Below are 17,142 nucleotides of genomic sequence, written 5' to 3'. Positions count from 1 at the left end.
AATTTTGACATTTTTGTCATTCTTTATATTTGTTATATTTGTGTTTTATATGATTTATAATTTTCTTGTGCCTTGTGGCTCAACTGGTATATATAAAAATGTCTTTTATTATATAATTTCTACTGTCTTGAAGCTTCATCTTAGTAAACTGCCAGAGATTCCTAAAAGACAATTAGTACACTAAAGTAAGAAGATGCTTAGGCCTACATAAAAAGAACAGAAGAGTCTGAAATAGTTAGGAGGGTTTTGCTTTACTGTCTCTTTGATTTAGATCCAGGATCTATTCTGAGAACTGTACATGGTCTTCTCATTGAAGCTGGAGAAGAGCATTCAAGTATGGTATGGATTACTTAGAAATTTAATACGCATGTGTATTTTTCTCCACTTTATCTTTCTGTTTAAAGTATTAGCACATATAATAAATTTGCTTGTCTTCTTTCCTGTGTTGAAAGTTCAGTGTAATAGCTATTGAGATTTCATGAAACTTGTCATCTTGGAGGACAGTAATGATCTTCAGTGACGATTAACCATGCCATTCAATATTAAACCATTTGCTGACTAAAGGTCACTTAAAATCTTGAAATTACAGCATATAGCTAACAAATATTTGTATTTGGCAAATAAATGATTTTGCTCAGAGAACTTTTATTAGTTCATGTTAAATAAGAAAATATACTATAATCCTGGGCACACTAATAGATGTTGAAAAACCTTAGATAAATAAGGCAGAGTAGCATAGTGATTAAGAGTTATGGTCAGACGTATCTGGGTTCTAGTGACTCTATCACCTTATTGATGTGACTTTGGACACGTCTTTTAACCTCTCAGTGGTTCAGTTTCTTCATCTGTAAATAGAAATACCCCATGATTCCAGCTCAGACCAGAAATTCTGGGCCATCCTTAATTCCTTCTTTTTTCTTATATCCTTCATCTAGTCAATTAGCAAATCCTACGTGTATGTGTATGTATATATCTGTGTCTATGTACACACACACACCCAGACCACTTCTCAATACCATTAATACCTTGATCTGAGCCACATTATCTCTTGCCTGGATTGCTGCAGTAGCATCCTAGCTATGTCTGCCCTTGAACCTTCCCCATCCAATGACAGGCCACTCTCAATGTATCAGAGGGATCTTAAAATATGTCAGACTGTGTCTCTCTTCTGCTCGGAACACTGCAATAGCTTCCCCATTTCATTCTGAGTGAAAGCACCGTGGCATAGTATTTCATCATATAGATGTAATGTAATTTATGTAACTGTTCTCCTATAGATGAACATTTTGTTTGTTTCCTAAAGTTTTGCTATTATAAATAGTGCTTCAGTGAACATCCTTATACATATATCTTTGTGCACACAGGTAAGCATGGAATTTCTTTTTTTTTTTTTTTTTAAAGATGACCGGTAAGGGGATCTCAACCCTTGGCTTGGTGTTGTCAGCACCACGCTCAGCCAGTGAGCCAACCGGCCATCCCTTATAGGATCTGAACCCGTGGCCTTGGTGTTATCAGTACCGCACTCTCCTGAGTGAGCCACGGGCCGGCCCAAGCATGGAATTTCTGTATGATGGAATTTTAGAAGTGAAATTGCTGGTTCAAGAAGTATGCTGTATTAAGTCAGTGTTCTCCAGAGAAATAGAACCAGTAGAATATATATAGATGTTATAAGAGGGGATTTACTATGGGAATTGGCTTATGTGATTGTAAAGGCCAAGAAGTCTCATGATATTCTGTCTGCAAGATGGATAACCAGGGAAGCTGCTGGTGTAATTCATTCTGAGTCTGAAGGCCTGAGAACCAATGGTGTAATGCTCAGTCCAAGGCCAATGGCCTGAGAACTGGGGAATGGGGGACCACTGGTGTAAGTCCTGGAGTCCGAAGGTCCAAGAATTAGGAGCTCTGATGTCCAAGGGCAGGAGAATATGCATGTCCTAGCTCAAGAAGAGAGAGCAAATTCTTCCTTTGCCTTTTTGTTCTATGGGGCCCTCAACAGATTGGATCATGCTTACTGGCATTGGTGAGGGTGGATCAATCTACTAATTCAAATGCTCATCTCTTCTGGGAGCATCCTCACAGACACATCCAGATATAATGTTTTAGTGGCTAATTGGGCATTTCTTAACCCAGTCAAGTTCGCATATAAAGTTAACCATCAGGTATGCCAAGTTAAAATACTGATAGACACTGCTGAATTGTATGCTATACTAATGAGGACTCTTTTGGTAATGAGTGAAAGAAACTTAGTTCAAACTGGCTTAAACAAAAAAAGGGAATATAGTAGCTCATGTAAATGCTAAGTCTGAGTGGTAGGTCTTTTCAGGCATTGCTGGACTCTAGTATTTAAAATGATGTCATTAGGGCCGTGGGTCTCCCTTTCTCTCAGCTCTGCTTTTTTTCTGTCGATTTTATTCTCATGGAGGATTTCTCTTTGCAAGTTCTAGACTTACCTTGTCTTTAAAGAGCTCCTTTTGTATTCTGGATAATAATCTGTGGAGTATGCATAAAGCAAATATACTTCACAGGACCTGGTTTTCCAAAGCCTTGCAGTTTCATATATTGACCTTGCAAAGTACAGGAAATTTTCCCCAGGCTATATAGTCCCTGTTGTAAGATAAGGAATTGTAACACAGCAATGTTGCTGGCTCAAAGACAGACAGGTTACTGATTGATATGTAAAGATACTGGGAAATTGCTGTAAGAAGAGAATGTTTGCTAAAATCAAGCTTTTATTAGTGGATTGACTTAATTGCATTATAGAATGTCACCTTGCTTGTCTTACTGAATGTCACCAGCTTTTGTTAAGATTGTTAAACTGTACTTAGAAAAAACCCCACCTGTAACTTCCTGGTCTGGAGAATAAATGTGAAAAGAGAACCCCAATTCGTGGTTAATTTCCCAAATGGAAGGAATGCCTCTATCTTGAGGGTTCTGGGAGATTAACCCCTTTTCGGGGCTTCTCACTGCTCAGAAGAGATGGGCTTTGAGTAATCACCCAGGGAAAAGGGGTGAAAAATCCATGGGAAGCAAAGCAATAATAATCCTTTGCTGCTATATGTGTCAGATATTTTATATATTTTTCTCCTAGTCTTACTTTTTTTTTAAAGATGTCTAATTTCTTTCTAATGCCTTCAAATCTCTTTCTCTCCACTGACTTCTTGCATCTTGTATGCATGATGGAGTCTCTCCTCAGGGGTGTCTGAGGATTTTGCAAATAGTAAAATTCCTTCCATTGTGGAATTTATTTTGTATTTAACTTTTTCTTAGAATTCCTGTATAAAACATAGTAAGATGATATAAATTGTAAAGAGCTTTCCATATAATCTACCTGAAATTGACATTTATCACCCTTGCAGTCACATATTAAATTTGTTTGGCCTCACCAAAGTTTGGCTCAACTGTTGAGATAAGGTCCTGATCTTAATATTTAACCTGTCTCCTCTACTGAAATCTGTGTGGTTTTGCTTTCCCTCTTAGGGGTATGCAGAAAACAAGAATAAGAGTCTACCACCTATGACTACCACTATTACAACAAGTAATAAGCAAGTTTATTATTTATAAGTAAAAGGACACTGTGTCATCAAACATAAGGTGTGTTACATTGGAAGAGTGTTCAGGCCAACGCTTGTCATTGCTGTGTAATTGTCAGTGGCTGGCATTGGTCCAGCTGAGATGGTCCCAATCTTCAAAATGTAGCTGGGAAAGAACTCACAAGTTATTGTGAAAGACCATAACAAGTTGTTGTTATGTTGTATTTGTCCATTAAGAAGTCTTTAATACTTTTACCGCTTAAAGTTTCAGTAAGTAGATGACAAGCAGAAACCACTTTACCTTCCATTGAAAATAAATAGAATTTAAACCCTTAAAAACAGGGGCTGGCCAGTTAGTTCAGTTGGTTAGATTTTGGTGTTATAACATGAAGGTCAAGTGCTCAGGTTCCCGTACTGGCCAGCCATCAAAAAAGCAAACAAACAGAAAAAAACCCCATGTATACAATGAGCAATTTTTTCAGGAAGCTCTCTTTAAGGGAAAAAAAGAGAGTGAGAAGGTGGTGGTTGATGGTCTAGTACAAGGTAGATAAGGTTTCTTTGGTAAAACTCACACATCATTTTAAGGAAGGCAGTTGATCACTGGAACTTCCAAAATCAATTTATATTGGGTGCAGAAAACTTTCTTGAAATGATATTTTGGAGACTTTACCAAATTTGTAACATCTATGAGAGTATATAAACATTGTAATGATTATGTATCTATCTGCATTTATAAGTGTTTTACAAAAATTTAAACTATATACATTATTCTTTTGAACCCCACTGAGGGTTGTGACAGCTATTTTAGCCTTGTTTTACAGTTATGGAACCTGAGCCTCAGTGAATTTTAGGGATTTGTCCAAAGTGTAATCCAGATTATAACTGGCAGAGCTAGGATTGTAGCCTAAATCTTCCAACTCCAAATGTTACCTTCCTGTTCCAGCAGTTATAAAATTAGTTAAATGTGTCTTTTTTCTTCTATAGGCAAAATCTTTCAAGATCTCATGTTAGTGGTAAATTAACTTCAATATTCCTCATTCTAAGTGAGAAGCGCCTTTTATTTTCTTCATAGATAAGCATACAAGAAAGTTTTGTTTTCTTTCCTAAAATGGGTGTGTATGCAAGTCACTAGGGGTGACCTGCACTCAACAGGTGGGAATTAAGCTCTACTTCCTTGAGAGTGGAACCCCTACATAAATTATTTGGAGTTCTTCCATGTGGGAGATTTATCTCTTCTCTCCTATTTATTTATTTGGTCATTTATATCTGCATGGACTCATGAATATTTTTCTCACACTCTAGATTATAACCCAAATGATGTTATTTTGTTGTTCAAATTGTTTTGGCCATTTGGTGTCCTTTCAGATGGGCTCTGATGTCGTGCCCCCCCCCCCCTTTTTTTTGTGGTTGGCCAGTACAGGGATCTGAACACTGGACTTTGGTGTTAACAACACCACATTCTAACCAACTGAGTTAACTAGCCAGGCCCTCTGGTGTCCCTTTGACATGCCCCCATTTTTTGTTTTTTGAGAACTTTTTAATTTTCTGGACCTACCATATGCTCCAGGCTCATTTTGTGTATTCCCTGCCCCAATCCAAGAATCAGCCATTCTCTTAAGAGCCCTGATTTCTTTTATTGGCTAATGATATTTAAAACCATGATCTCAGGACTGGGCATACTTGTTGCTATTGGACTGTCATTGCTTTTAAGCCCTTTCAGCAGTCAGAATTAGGAAATATATTTATGTATTATGACCCATGTATATACACATATCTATATTTCTGTATATAGCCATCTGTGTCTATATTAAGGTAGACAAAAGTTCACGCTGATGTCTGGGCTATAATCCAGTACCACACGGTTTATTCTAGCCTTCCCCATTTGCTTGTATGTAACCACCCTCTCCAGCAGTAAGAAACCTGGCCCCCAGATCTGACATCCATTTATTTATTTGTTCCACCTTAGTATACATGTGTAGTGGCTTAGAATTGTTAATCTGTAACCCTATAAGAATCACCTTTACCACCTAGAGTATAGTGTTTATGTGTAGTTCCTTTTGTCTTTAGTCTTACAGTTTCCAGTTATAATATAATTTTTCAAAATTATGTGGGCTAGCATCTTTTTTCTCCGCCCCTCAGTGAGGTTATGACATATGTTTGTAATCCAATTAGATTCTTTTGTCACAGTCTGCATTCTATTCTAGGATCCCCTTCCTCCTACCTCCTGGTTGAATGAAAAAAAATTTGCGTACATTAAGGTTCACTCTTTTTGCAGTAAGGCATAGTATTTAAATGGTCAGGTTTAAACCTGATCTTTTTTCTAATTTCTCAGTGGAAGAGAACATCTTTCTTTCTGAAAGAAAGTTCCTTGGCTTCTGAATGTGACACCGACGTAGGTCTCCTACCATCCAGCTATCATCTCTTAGGTTTCTGAATGTGACATCGGTGTAGGTCTCCTACCATCCAGCTATCATCTCTCTTAGTCTGTCATTGCTTTTCTTGGCTCCTCTTCCCCTTGATGGACACCCTCCTGTCTGTATTTGTACCAGTATCACATTATTTTACTTTTTCTAACTTAGACATAATTTAATGTATAGTAAATTTAGGCTCCCTTCGAAGATTTGTCTTGTTTATTTTTCTAAATTGTTTGTTATTCTTACCTGTCCCGTCTCATCCCCCCTGCCCCTCTTATCAACTCAAGTTGCTTTACCAAGTATAAAACCAACAAACAACTCTACTGGCATTTTGATTAGAATTGTATTAAATTTATTGATTATTTTGGGAAGAATCAGCATCCTTATAATATTGAAGTTTCTCATTTAGGTGTACCTACTTATATCAATTATCCATGTGTTCCTAGATTTATGTCATTTTTTTTATTTGCATGTTATTTGTATCTACAAAACTATAAGGTTAAAACATGAAATAATGGTTATGTCTGACTACTCTCTGACTACTGAATAAACTAATCTGATAAGCATCAATTTCTACCTAATCTCTGAAACACTGTTTCTGTGATATGAACTTTTAAAATATGACTACCAGAGAGAACAATAAAGAAAAAAAGAGAAGAAAATATGACTACTCTATCTGGCCATTTAGTTGTGCATCCTGTAAAGTTTGAGGCTAAGTTTGAATAGTTTGTAATTATAAGCTGTTATTTGAGTATTATCACTTGGTCTAACTGTTTCATTGGTGAGTTGCAATTATAAGAATTACTTAAAATAGATGACTATTTTAGTCATGAGCATTAGTTTCAGTTCTGGTATTTCAAGAAAATATTTTTAAAAGGTTTTTGGGTTTTTTTTTTGTTTATTACTACTCTCAGAAATGCCTTCACCATTCACCTTAGAGCCTATTCTTCTATTATGGGCTTAGAATTTTACTGTTTTGGAAGCAAAAGTAAGAAGGTCGTCTCTCACTATTAACTTTTGCTGTGGAGCTTTAAAATATTTTTATGTAGATGTTATTTATATAATTTGAATGTTAACAGGACCTTGAATTTTTCCTAACAAATACACTCCAGAAAACTTAAATTATAAGTTCCTTGTAAATTGTCTGTCACTGGTTTCTTTGAAGTACATTTTATATTTTTAGAAATGCAGTTTTCAATTACTATTAGACTATAGTCTTAAGCTAAAAAAGGAGTATTTAAAACTGCCTTTGTGTTATTAGTTGAGTACAAGGATGTAATGCTAGAGATAAGACTATTTCCCTCATGGAAATTTAGAAATAAAAAAGTCAAAGTTATTAATATTTCAATAAATCTTGCTTAAGCAAATTTTTGATGCTGTATGCTCCTCAGATCTTGCTTTTGTGTTACCTTTCAACCCCCACCACTCCCCTTCCCCCACCTACCAAAAATTAGAGAAGAGAAAATGAGAGTGTGCACAATTTGTGCAGTATAAATACCAAAGAGCTATTCACACTGGGATCCCTGTAGAACTTTTTCTAGAGTTTTACACTATGAAATCTCTCATTTATAAATTATTTATATTTTCATATTTTATTAAATTTTTCTTGGAATTCTTGATTTTTAAGCCCAAGATGTAAAAGTGCTATTTTTTAGTTGATGGGTTTTTATTCTTTCATAGATTCATCTGACAACTACATTAAGACAAAGACTTTTGAGGGCTTCTGTGCGTTACATCTTGCAGCAAGTCAAGGACATTGGAAGATTGTACAGATTCTTTTAGATGCTGGGGCAGATCCTAATGAAGCTACTTTAGAAGAAACCACACCATTGTTTTTAGGTGATGTATGCTACTTGTGGTACAGATGAAATTTATTATTACTGTTTTATTACTTTTTTGTTATAGAAAGTAATCTTAATTTTTTCCTGAGTTGTTGTACTTATAGCATGTTCTTTTGGCAAATATTATAGCACCACTTCTTTGATTCTGAAACTGAAAAGGTATTTTTAAAGGTTTCCCTCTTGTTTTCTCCCTTTGGGTGGTAATATCTAGGACTATAAAAGTTTATTTAAAGTTGCAAAATCTGTTCTGAATTGTAGTCACCATCATTGTTTCAGTGTGGTTCCAAAGACCAGGAAATGCTTAAATTATACCAATAGTTATAAGGTTATCTGTGAATATTTTATGTTTGCTCTTCCTTTTTCTTAGCATTAAGGAATTAAGAAGCTTTTATGGAAGAAATTACCAGCTAATCCTTTAATGCCAGTTAATTTGTTGCCTATATGGATCACTATTCAGACCTCTTCAATTAGGGACTCTTTTTTAATTCCTTAAGGACAACAGCCAAATTCTAAATGGCACAGTTCCAATAACTATCTTTTTTTCTTCCTTCCCTCTCTCCTTCCCTCCCTTCCTTTGATCCCATTCGTCTTCAGGGACATTGTGTTCCATAAAGTTTAATGGAACATGAGAAAATTAAGAGAATAAAGTATTTGAAATAGAATCAGTGTATCTGGACTATAGTTTTGGTCCTGCCACATGTAATTTGTATGTTCATTTATTTACTGTATACTTCACTTTCCCAACTTATAAAAGGAGAGGAATAGTACCTATGTAGTCTTTGTTATTGGGCTGAGAATAAAATGAAATGATTGTGAAATTACTTTTTTCCTTGTGAACTTAAAGATATTTATTTTTAAAATTTATGTACAGTAAAAGTTACTCTTTTTAGTATGCAGTTCTATGAGTTTTGATGTGTGAATAAAATTCTTTGACAACAGTCCAGATATAGAATCATTCCATCGTTCCCCAGAATTCCATGTGCTACCTATTTTTAATCAGCCTCTCCCCTCTCCCCAGCTCCACCTGACAGCCACTGATCTGTTCTCATCCCTGTAGTTTGCTTTCTTCAGGATGTCATATATGTATATGGAATACACTATGTAACCTTTGAGACTGGCTTCTTTTATCTAGCATAAGGCCTTAGAGATTCATCCATGTCATTACCTGTTTCAATAATACATTCCTGGTATGGCTGGTTAGCTCACTTGGTTAGAGCATAGCCTTATAATACTAAGGTCATGGGTTCAGATCCCCTTACTGGTCAGCTGCCAAAAATAAATGAATAAATAAATAATCCATTCCTTTTTATTGCTGAATAGTATTCCATTGCATTATATGGATGTACCACCATTTATCCATTCACCAATTGAAGGGCATTTGAGCTGTTTGCAGTGTTTGGTGATTATGAGTAAATCTGCTATAAACATTTGCACACAGGCTTTGTATAAACTCAAGTTTTTGTTTCTCTTGGATTAATACTCAGGATTACTAGGACATGTGGTAGGTATATGTTTAACTTTGGAAAACAATTTGGAAGTGTCTTATAAAGTGTTTTACTATTTTGCATCCCTTTAGTAATGTTTGAGAGTTTCAGTTGCCCCACATCCTTGCTAACATGTCGTATTGCCAGTTTTTTCTTTTCCCCTTTTACATTTTAGGCATTGTAATAGGGGTTTAGTGGTATCTTACTGTGGTTTTAATTTGCATTTTTCTGTTTGCCAGTGATATTGAGTCTTCATGCGATTGTTGGCTGTCTTTCCTTTTTTCCCCCCATTACTTTTGTGTTTAGACTTCTTTTGCTGAAGTAATTTGACACTTACGGAAATATTTGGCAACTTTACAAAAGATTCTCATATACATTCCACCCAAATTTTGTTCTTTTGCCATGTTTGCTTTATCATTTTATTTATTTCTTTATATTTATCCATACATTATTTTTTCTGAAACTTTTGAGATTAAATTGTATACTTGATGCCTCTTTACCCCTAAATACTTCAGTGTGAACTTCTTAGAAGCAGTAAAATTCTCTTATATAACTACCATATGATGATCAAAATCAGTATGTTAATATTGATACAGTACTATTATTTAATCTACAGACCTTATTCAGTTTTTTCTATTATTTCACTAATGTCCTTAACAGCAAAAGAAGAAAAAATTCTGTTGGTCCAGGACCAGTCCAAGATCATTTATTACATTTAGTTGTATGTCTCTTTAGCCTCCTTTAATTTGGAACAGTTTTTTGGTCTTTTATGATTTTAATATTTTTGAAGAGTTCAGGTCATTTATTTTGTAGAATGACCTTCATTTTGGGGTTGTCTGATGTTTCTTCTTGATAAGGTTCAGGGTATGCATTTCTGGCAGGAATGCCACAGAAGTGACACGGTATCTTAGTGCATGGATTTAAGAACAGAAGAGCTTTATTTGAATCTTGATCTTCCTGCTACTGTGTTTTGGTTAGAATAGCATTTCCTGAGCTGATTCAGTGAACTATTCAATAGATGTTCATTAACGCAAGGTTTCCTGAGTATAAATATTTGGGAAACACTATGTGCTATATCCTCCAATGTAGAAAAACACGAAAACGTTAGCTATAAAACATTAGCTTACTGTGTCCCCCCAGTCTGAAGTATCTACTGCACTCTTTTCATTATCCTATTTTAGCATCTTTATAGCCCTTATCACTGACTGCAGTTATTTTATTTATTTGTTCCTTTGTTTATTAATTGTTCCCTCCACTAGGAAGAGTGTTCCATGAGAGCAGAGTTTTTATTCATCTTGTTCATTGTTGTAACTCTCAAATGCAGATCAGTGCTTGGTATATGGTAGGCATTCAGTAAATTATTTGTTAAATGATAGAATGAAGGGCTCTGAGAAGACCTCTTATAAAACAACACTTAATTAACTTGAACCCAGCACTTCAAAATGTATTTGACCATGGTATTCTTTTTCTTTTTGGAACACTTAGGAATACCTCAAGGAATATTAATTCCATGTGACTATTTGAGAAAGGCTATTTTGGTCATTTAGCTTATAGTTTCAAAGTATTAGAGTCCCATTTATGGCATTCAGTATTGCGCCTGCTTATGTAAGCATTTGGAGAAAATCAGAGATGCGGAGTTTTTCGTGGTTTATATTTTAGGATAAGTTAACTTGCAACTTTTTATGTTAATGAAGGTAGAGTTGCTACGATAATACAAACTAATTAATAACTTTAAATCAGCTATTTTTAGTAGTAGGATTCATTTAGTTTATTTGGCAGCAAATTTACCATCCTCATTATGTTTTATATTGGCTAATACAAAAAATACTTGACTCAAGCAGGTGGCTTAAGCCCAGGGAGATGGGCCACATGTAGTACTTTTACATGCTCAAGTACTGCATCAATGGTATTAGGTTTGGAAATAGATAGGGTGTTTTAAAAAAGGAGAGGAAAGGGAAAAATATAGTTTTAGTTTTTGTAAGAACATAGTGTGGAAGAAGGAACATATGACTCTGTAGTTAGGTGATCTAGGCTGCAGTGTCTTCTCTGCCCTGTATGTAATATGACCAACTTTAGCAATCTGCTTACCTTATCTTTCTACCTCCTTTAAGTAACCATATAATAATCCATGCTTCAATCTATATAATGGAAGAGATTCTTTTATTAAAACAAAATCCAGAACACTTCAAGGTTTGCATCAAACTACAGATAATAATCTCTAGATGAGGAAGAGTAGCTGGACCAACTGGACTTAAAGTGAGAAAGGGGGGCTGCCCATCTAGTATAGCTTCCTTCCCCATCTGTAGAGTTATCTTCTCAAACTGAATGTTTGGAGCATCCCCTAGGGGAGTTTATATTCCTTAGCATGTTTTAGGATCTGTCCTAATGGTCCAGTTACCACCTAGTCTATTGCTAGGAGCTACAGAATATAAAACCAAAGGATCAAGGGCATAGAAAATAAATATAGAACTATGGAAACTTCCAGATGACTGGAAAAGTTATTGATGTAAGTGGCATGTTGGTTATGATTACTGTCGAACTTAAGGCAAAATATAGAATGTTAGAAAATCAACTACTCCACTGTTTGTAATGCAAATATCTTCCCTATGCAGAGCTCACCATTTTAATAAAGATGACCTGTGGAAGGGAACTGTTTGGTTTGATGGCAATAAGAATAAAAATGAGAAAACTCCAAAAGAAAGGGGAATTTCAGGCTGCATCTCATCTTTTCATGTGAAAATTGTCCTTCTGAAACTTTTTTTTGCTAATGTACAATTTAGAGTTTTTGCTTTAACAAGGAGTCTGCTCCCTTATTACTTTTTTGCAACTGGCTGGTATGGTGATCTAAACCCTTGACCTTGGTGTTTTCCTTATTCTTTTATTTACTATTGCCTTCTCTCTCCACTCCCTTTCTCTTCTCTTGTTCCGTGTACACATACGAGGGCATTTCAAATAGTTTGTGGAAGAGTAGAATTAAAAGATAATACGAATCTTTCTGTGAAGTTTTTGAAGTACTCTAATATGTAGCAAATATTCTAAGGATAGGTTTGTAAAACTACTTTGGAAATAAAAATGTTCTTATTTATAAATAGAATTCTAAGTGAAAATCCAGCTAATTATTTAGGAAGTAGGTTTTCTTCTTATTTTGTTATATATAAAAGACATTGATAAGTTGGGGACAAATCCAACCCGGTGTGACTTCATAGAACATTTTCTATGGGAATTGCACAACATGCACTTTTGGCTTTTGATGGATTGTTTTTCATTTTTTGTTTTCTGAATCTCTGCTTCTTCTGTGTAACCTTCAATGTTAAACATAGCAGTAATGTTTAATAAGAATGAAGTATTTTATAAAAAGTGTTATGTGAGGCTATTTCAATATTTAACTGTAACATGTGTCATACTTTAGCTTATGTGGTTAACTCTGGCTCTGTATAGCAATAGTATTCCAAAACTGAATAAACCACCACGTGTTTCACTTTTCACTTGTGTTTTCATGGATAAGTGATCATTCATAAAGCTACTTTTTGAGGTGCTATGAATTTTGAGGTGTAGCATTCATATATCTGAATATATATTACATTAATTAAACTTTATTTTTGGAGTTAGATGTAGACTTTTCAACTGAAAGATGAATCATCTTCCTCAGAGATTGTGACGTAAGCAGTTTTTTATATGAAGACATGTTAGTTCTTGAAAATATGGGTTTGCATTTTCCCAGGTCAAAAGTATGGAGTTCACTAAAAGTTATGTTTAAAAAGTGTTAATTTCATTTTTTAGCTTTTACTTTTATCTGTCTTGTGTGTGTGTGTGTGTGTGTGTGTGTGTGTGTGTGTGTGTGTTTGGCGGCTGGACAGAATGGAGATCCAAACCCTTGACCTTGGTGTTATTATCTGTCTTTTTATAGTTTTATGTTCCTTGTTATAGCTTTATTTTATATCATACCCTTTATATTTTAAGATAATACTTTAAGATTTCTTGATGTAAGCAATTATTTTTTTTAAAAAAAACAAAAATGCTTAAAACAACCATTTATTATGCTCATGGATTCTGTGGGTTAGGAAGTAGGACAGAACACAGTCAGGATGGCTTGTTTCTGCTCCATGATGTCAGGTTTCAATTGAAGACATGATGGCTAACATCTGGAATCCTCTGAAGGCTCACACATTTGCACATCTGAAGGTTGATGGTAGCTCCTGGCTGGGTGCCTCAGTTGCTTTCCATGTGGGTTTCTCCATGTGGTGTCTTTATGTGGGCTAGTTTTTGGCTTCCTCTAGCATTGTATGTAAGTTTCAAGGGCAAACTTCTCAAAAGAGAGAGAGAGAACCAGGCAAAAGCTGTCTTTATGAACTAGACTTGAAAGTCAGGTATTCTATTTGTTAGAAGTAAATCACTAATTACAGCCTATATTCAAAGGGAGGGGTATTAGACCTTACCCTTAGATGGGAGGCCTATCAAAGTTCTGGAACAGCATTGGGGACCAGAAATATTGCTGTGGCCAATTTCAGAAAATATAATATGCCATAAAGGCTATACAAAGATGGAGGATCCTTTTACTCCCAGAAATCTTTCAGTTACACATTTAATTTTTCACATTTGCTCTCCCAATGACTTGACTTTTCGATTTTTATTTTTTGGCCACAAAACAAGTCTTAATACATTTAAAAAGACTAAGGTCATAGAATATAACAGAAGATATATTCTCTGACCACAGTAACAGAAGGAAATATAGAAAATTCACAAATGTGTAGAAATTAAACAACACCCTCCTAAATAAACAATGGGTAAAAAGAAAAATCACAGAAAAATCAGGTGGTACTTTGAGATAAAAAAATCAAAGTGCAACATATCAAAATTTATAGGTGCAGGGCTCATACACTGCTTAGATGAAAATTTATACTTATAAACACCTATACTTGAAATAAGAAAAATCTCAGATCAGTAATGTAAACGTCTACCTTAAGAAAATAGGAAAAGAAGAGCAAACTAAACAAAAAGTAAATATAAGTAGGAAATGACAAAGAAATATATGAAATAGGGAATTAAAAAACAATAGGGAAAAACAACAAAATCAAAAGTTGATTCTTTAAAAAGATCAGCAAAATTTGCAAACCTTCATCTAGACCAAGAAAAAAAAGAGATTTTTTTTCTCTTTTTTTCAAAATTAACAAAATCAGAAATAAAGCAGGGGCATTACTACATGGTCATTATGTTTTTTTATGTGGTAAGATTTAATTCCTTTCTCGTTCTCATTTGCATTTTTGCTCTACTGGTGGGTTTTGTTCTTTCTTGTGTATTTGTGGTAGTGATTATCATTTTTCAGATTCCAGGTGCAGGACTCCCTTGAAGATTTCTTGTAGGGCTGGTTGTGTGCTGGTGAACTCCGCAGCTTTTGTTTGTCTAGAAAATATACTACTTTTCCCTCCTTTCTGAAGGATAACCTTGTTGGATATAGGATTCTTGGCTGGCAGTTTTTTTCTTTTAGTATTTTGAATATATGATCCCATTTTCTTCTGGCCTGTAGAGTTTCTGTTGAGAAGTCTGCTGTTAGTCTGATAGGGGCTGCCTTGTAAGTACTTGGCGCTTTTCTCTTGCTTCTTTTAAGATTCTCTTCTTTTGTCTTTGAGCTTTGACAGTTTGACTATAATGTGTCTTGGAGAGGAACTTTTTTGGTTGAATCTGTTTGGGGATCTTTGAGCATCCTGGATCTGAAGGTCTGTGTCTCTCCATGTACTTGGGAAGTTTTCTGTTATTATTTTGCTGAATAGGTTTTTCATACCTTTTCCTTTCTCCTCCCCTTTTGGAACACCTATGATTCTTATGTTTGCGTGGATAAGGTTGTCTGCTAGTTCTCTTAGATTTTCTTCATTTTTTAAAATTCCTTTTTCCTTTTTTTTGGTCCACCTGGGTTATTTCAAACACCCTATCTTCAAGATCAGAAATTCCTTCTTCTGCTTGTTCTAGCCTGCTGCTTAAGCTATCAGTTGTGTTTTTTATATTGTCTAGTGAATCTTTCAGTTCCATGAGTTCTGATACATTCTTTTTTAAGATATTTGTCTCTTAGTAAATTTCCTCCTTAACCTCCTGGATTTTTTTCTTGTTTCATTATGTTTCTGAGTCTTCTTGTATCTCATTGAGTTTCCTTAAGATTGTTGATAAGAATTCCTTTTTAGTCATTTCCTTTCTAGTCATTTCAAGCCTGCTCTATAGGGTCTGGTATTGGAAAATTACTGTATTCTTTTGGTGTTTCATATCTTCTTGGGTTCTCATATTTTGAATATCTCTATGTTGATGTCTGGTCATCTGGTAGAGCAGTTGCTTCTTCTACCACTCTGTAGTGGGCTTTGAGGAGAAAGACATCCTCTTCTTTTTCCAGTCTCCACTGGTGACTCTCCTTGTGTTAATGCAGTTGGGTTTCTGGCAGGCTGCCTACATGGTGGCGGTGGCTACTGCTGTGGCATTGAGCCACTTTTGTGGCACCTGTGGCTGTGGTGGTGGCTGTGGTGGGCCACCTGTGCAAAAGTGGTGTTTTTGGCGTTTTTTCTTGCTTGCTTCCAGGTCGAGGTGGCAGCTGCCCTCGGTTCTTGCCTAGGACTCTGGGCATTGCTCTCTTGCCTGCTTCCAGGTGGAGGGGTTGCTGCCCTTGGCTCCCGCCAAGTACCCTCCCCCCCCGGTGTTGCTCTCTTAATGTAAGCAATTTTGAAACCAGGATATTTATTATCTTTCTTGTTTTACCTTTATGCGATTCAATGTATTTATACAATCTGGCATCTTATTAGTCACATTTGATCGATTTAAACCTCCAGCTTTTAAAGATGAGGTAATTGGTATCCTTGTATTATATTTAACGTAACTCCCTTTTTTTCTCCCTTATCTTCTCATCTTTTGTCAGTTATATCATATTTGCATTGTCAGTGGATGTAACATTTTGCATCTTGTTCTGACATCTTGTGCATCATATTATTTTATTCTCAGTTCTGTGGTTAATTAGCTTAGAAGTTTATCCCCAGTTATTTTGCCATGGTTATTTCGTCCTTGCTTGGTCAGCTGAATTCTTCCTTTAACAGAATCCTCTAAAAGGACTTATGGATATGTTTCCTGAGTTATTGCATGTTCAAAATTGAATAATGATTTTATTCCTGAGCAGCAGTTTGATTAGGTACAAAATCCTTGAATTACATTTTCTTTCCTTGAGAACTTTTTAAATGGTAATCTATTCTGTTTTAGATTTGAAATCTGAGAGCAGCCTAATTTTCTTCTCTTTTTTTGTGACAATATTTTTGCATGTCTCTCCTATATCAGTTTTCTTTGAGACAGGGTGTCTTCAATATGTAGAGTCAGATTTTTCAAAAAATTTACTGAATTTTTCTGGAGTTATATTTTTAAATATTTGTCTGTTTGATTATTGTGGTGTTCTTAGGTTCAAATTATTTGTGTGTTGGTTATGTTGTCTGTTTTCGATGTCTATTATTTCCTGTCTAATCTTCTTTCTCTTTATTTTTATTTTACTTTTTCTGTTTTTTTTTAATAATCCTTTGTGTTCTTTTTCAGAAATGTCTATGCCCTCTAGCATTTCTTCCAATTTCATTTGCATTTCTATGATTGTTTTTGTTTTTTCCTGGTCTTTTCTGAATTCACATTGACTTATGTCATTTCCTGTCAACTAGCCATCTTTTACCTGAGCACTTGTATCTCAATGTTGTGCTCTTTTTCACAGAGGCAATTGCTTCATTTAAATTTACAGGAAAAAGTTTAGTCACAATTTTCATTTGCTTTGAGGCAATGTATTTATGATGAGTGGTTTTTGTTTTGTTTTGTTTTGGGTATGTTGTTTTTTCTGTAACTTTCTTCCTGTATTCTTATGTCTTTGTAT

The 17,142-nt window shown here is 35.1% G+C and overlaps 1 protein-coding gene across 4 annotated transcripts in view; it reads left to right on the top strand.

Moving 5' to 3' along the window:
* ASB3 (ankyrin repeat and SOCS box containing 3) overlaps window positions 1–17,142 on the top strand; it is a 102,951-nt gene that overhangs the window by 26,904 nt on the left and 58,905 nt on the right. For all 4 annotated transcript variants that reach the window (XM_063078735.1, XM_063078734.1, XM_063078731.1 and 1 more), the window contains exon 3: window positions 7,625–7,783. In XM_063078735.1, coding sequence (XP_062934805.1) covers window positions 7,625–7,783 — 159 coding nt within the window. The remainder of the gene's footprint in view (window positions 1–7,624; window positions 7,784–17,142) is intronic.

This window comes from Cynocephalus volans, chromosome 14 (genome assembly GCF_027409185.1).
Source record: "Cynocephalus volans isolate mCynVol1 chromosome 14, mCynVol1.pri, whole genome shotgun sequence".
In the NCBI taxonomy this organism is placed as follows: domain Eukaryota; kingdom Metazoa; phylum Chordata; class Mammalia; order Dermoptera; family Cynocephalidae; genus Cynocephalus; species Cynocephalus volans.
Note: the sequence above shows the minus strand (reverse complement) of the source record. Positions and strands in the feature narration are given on the sequence as shown.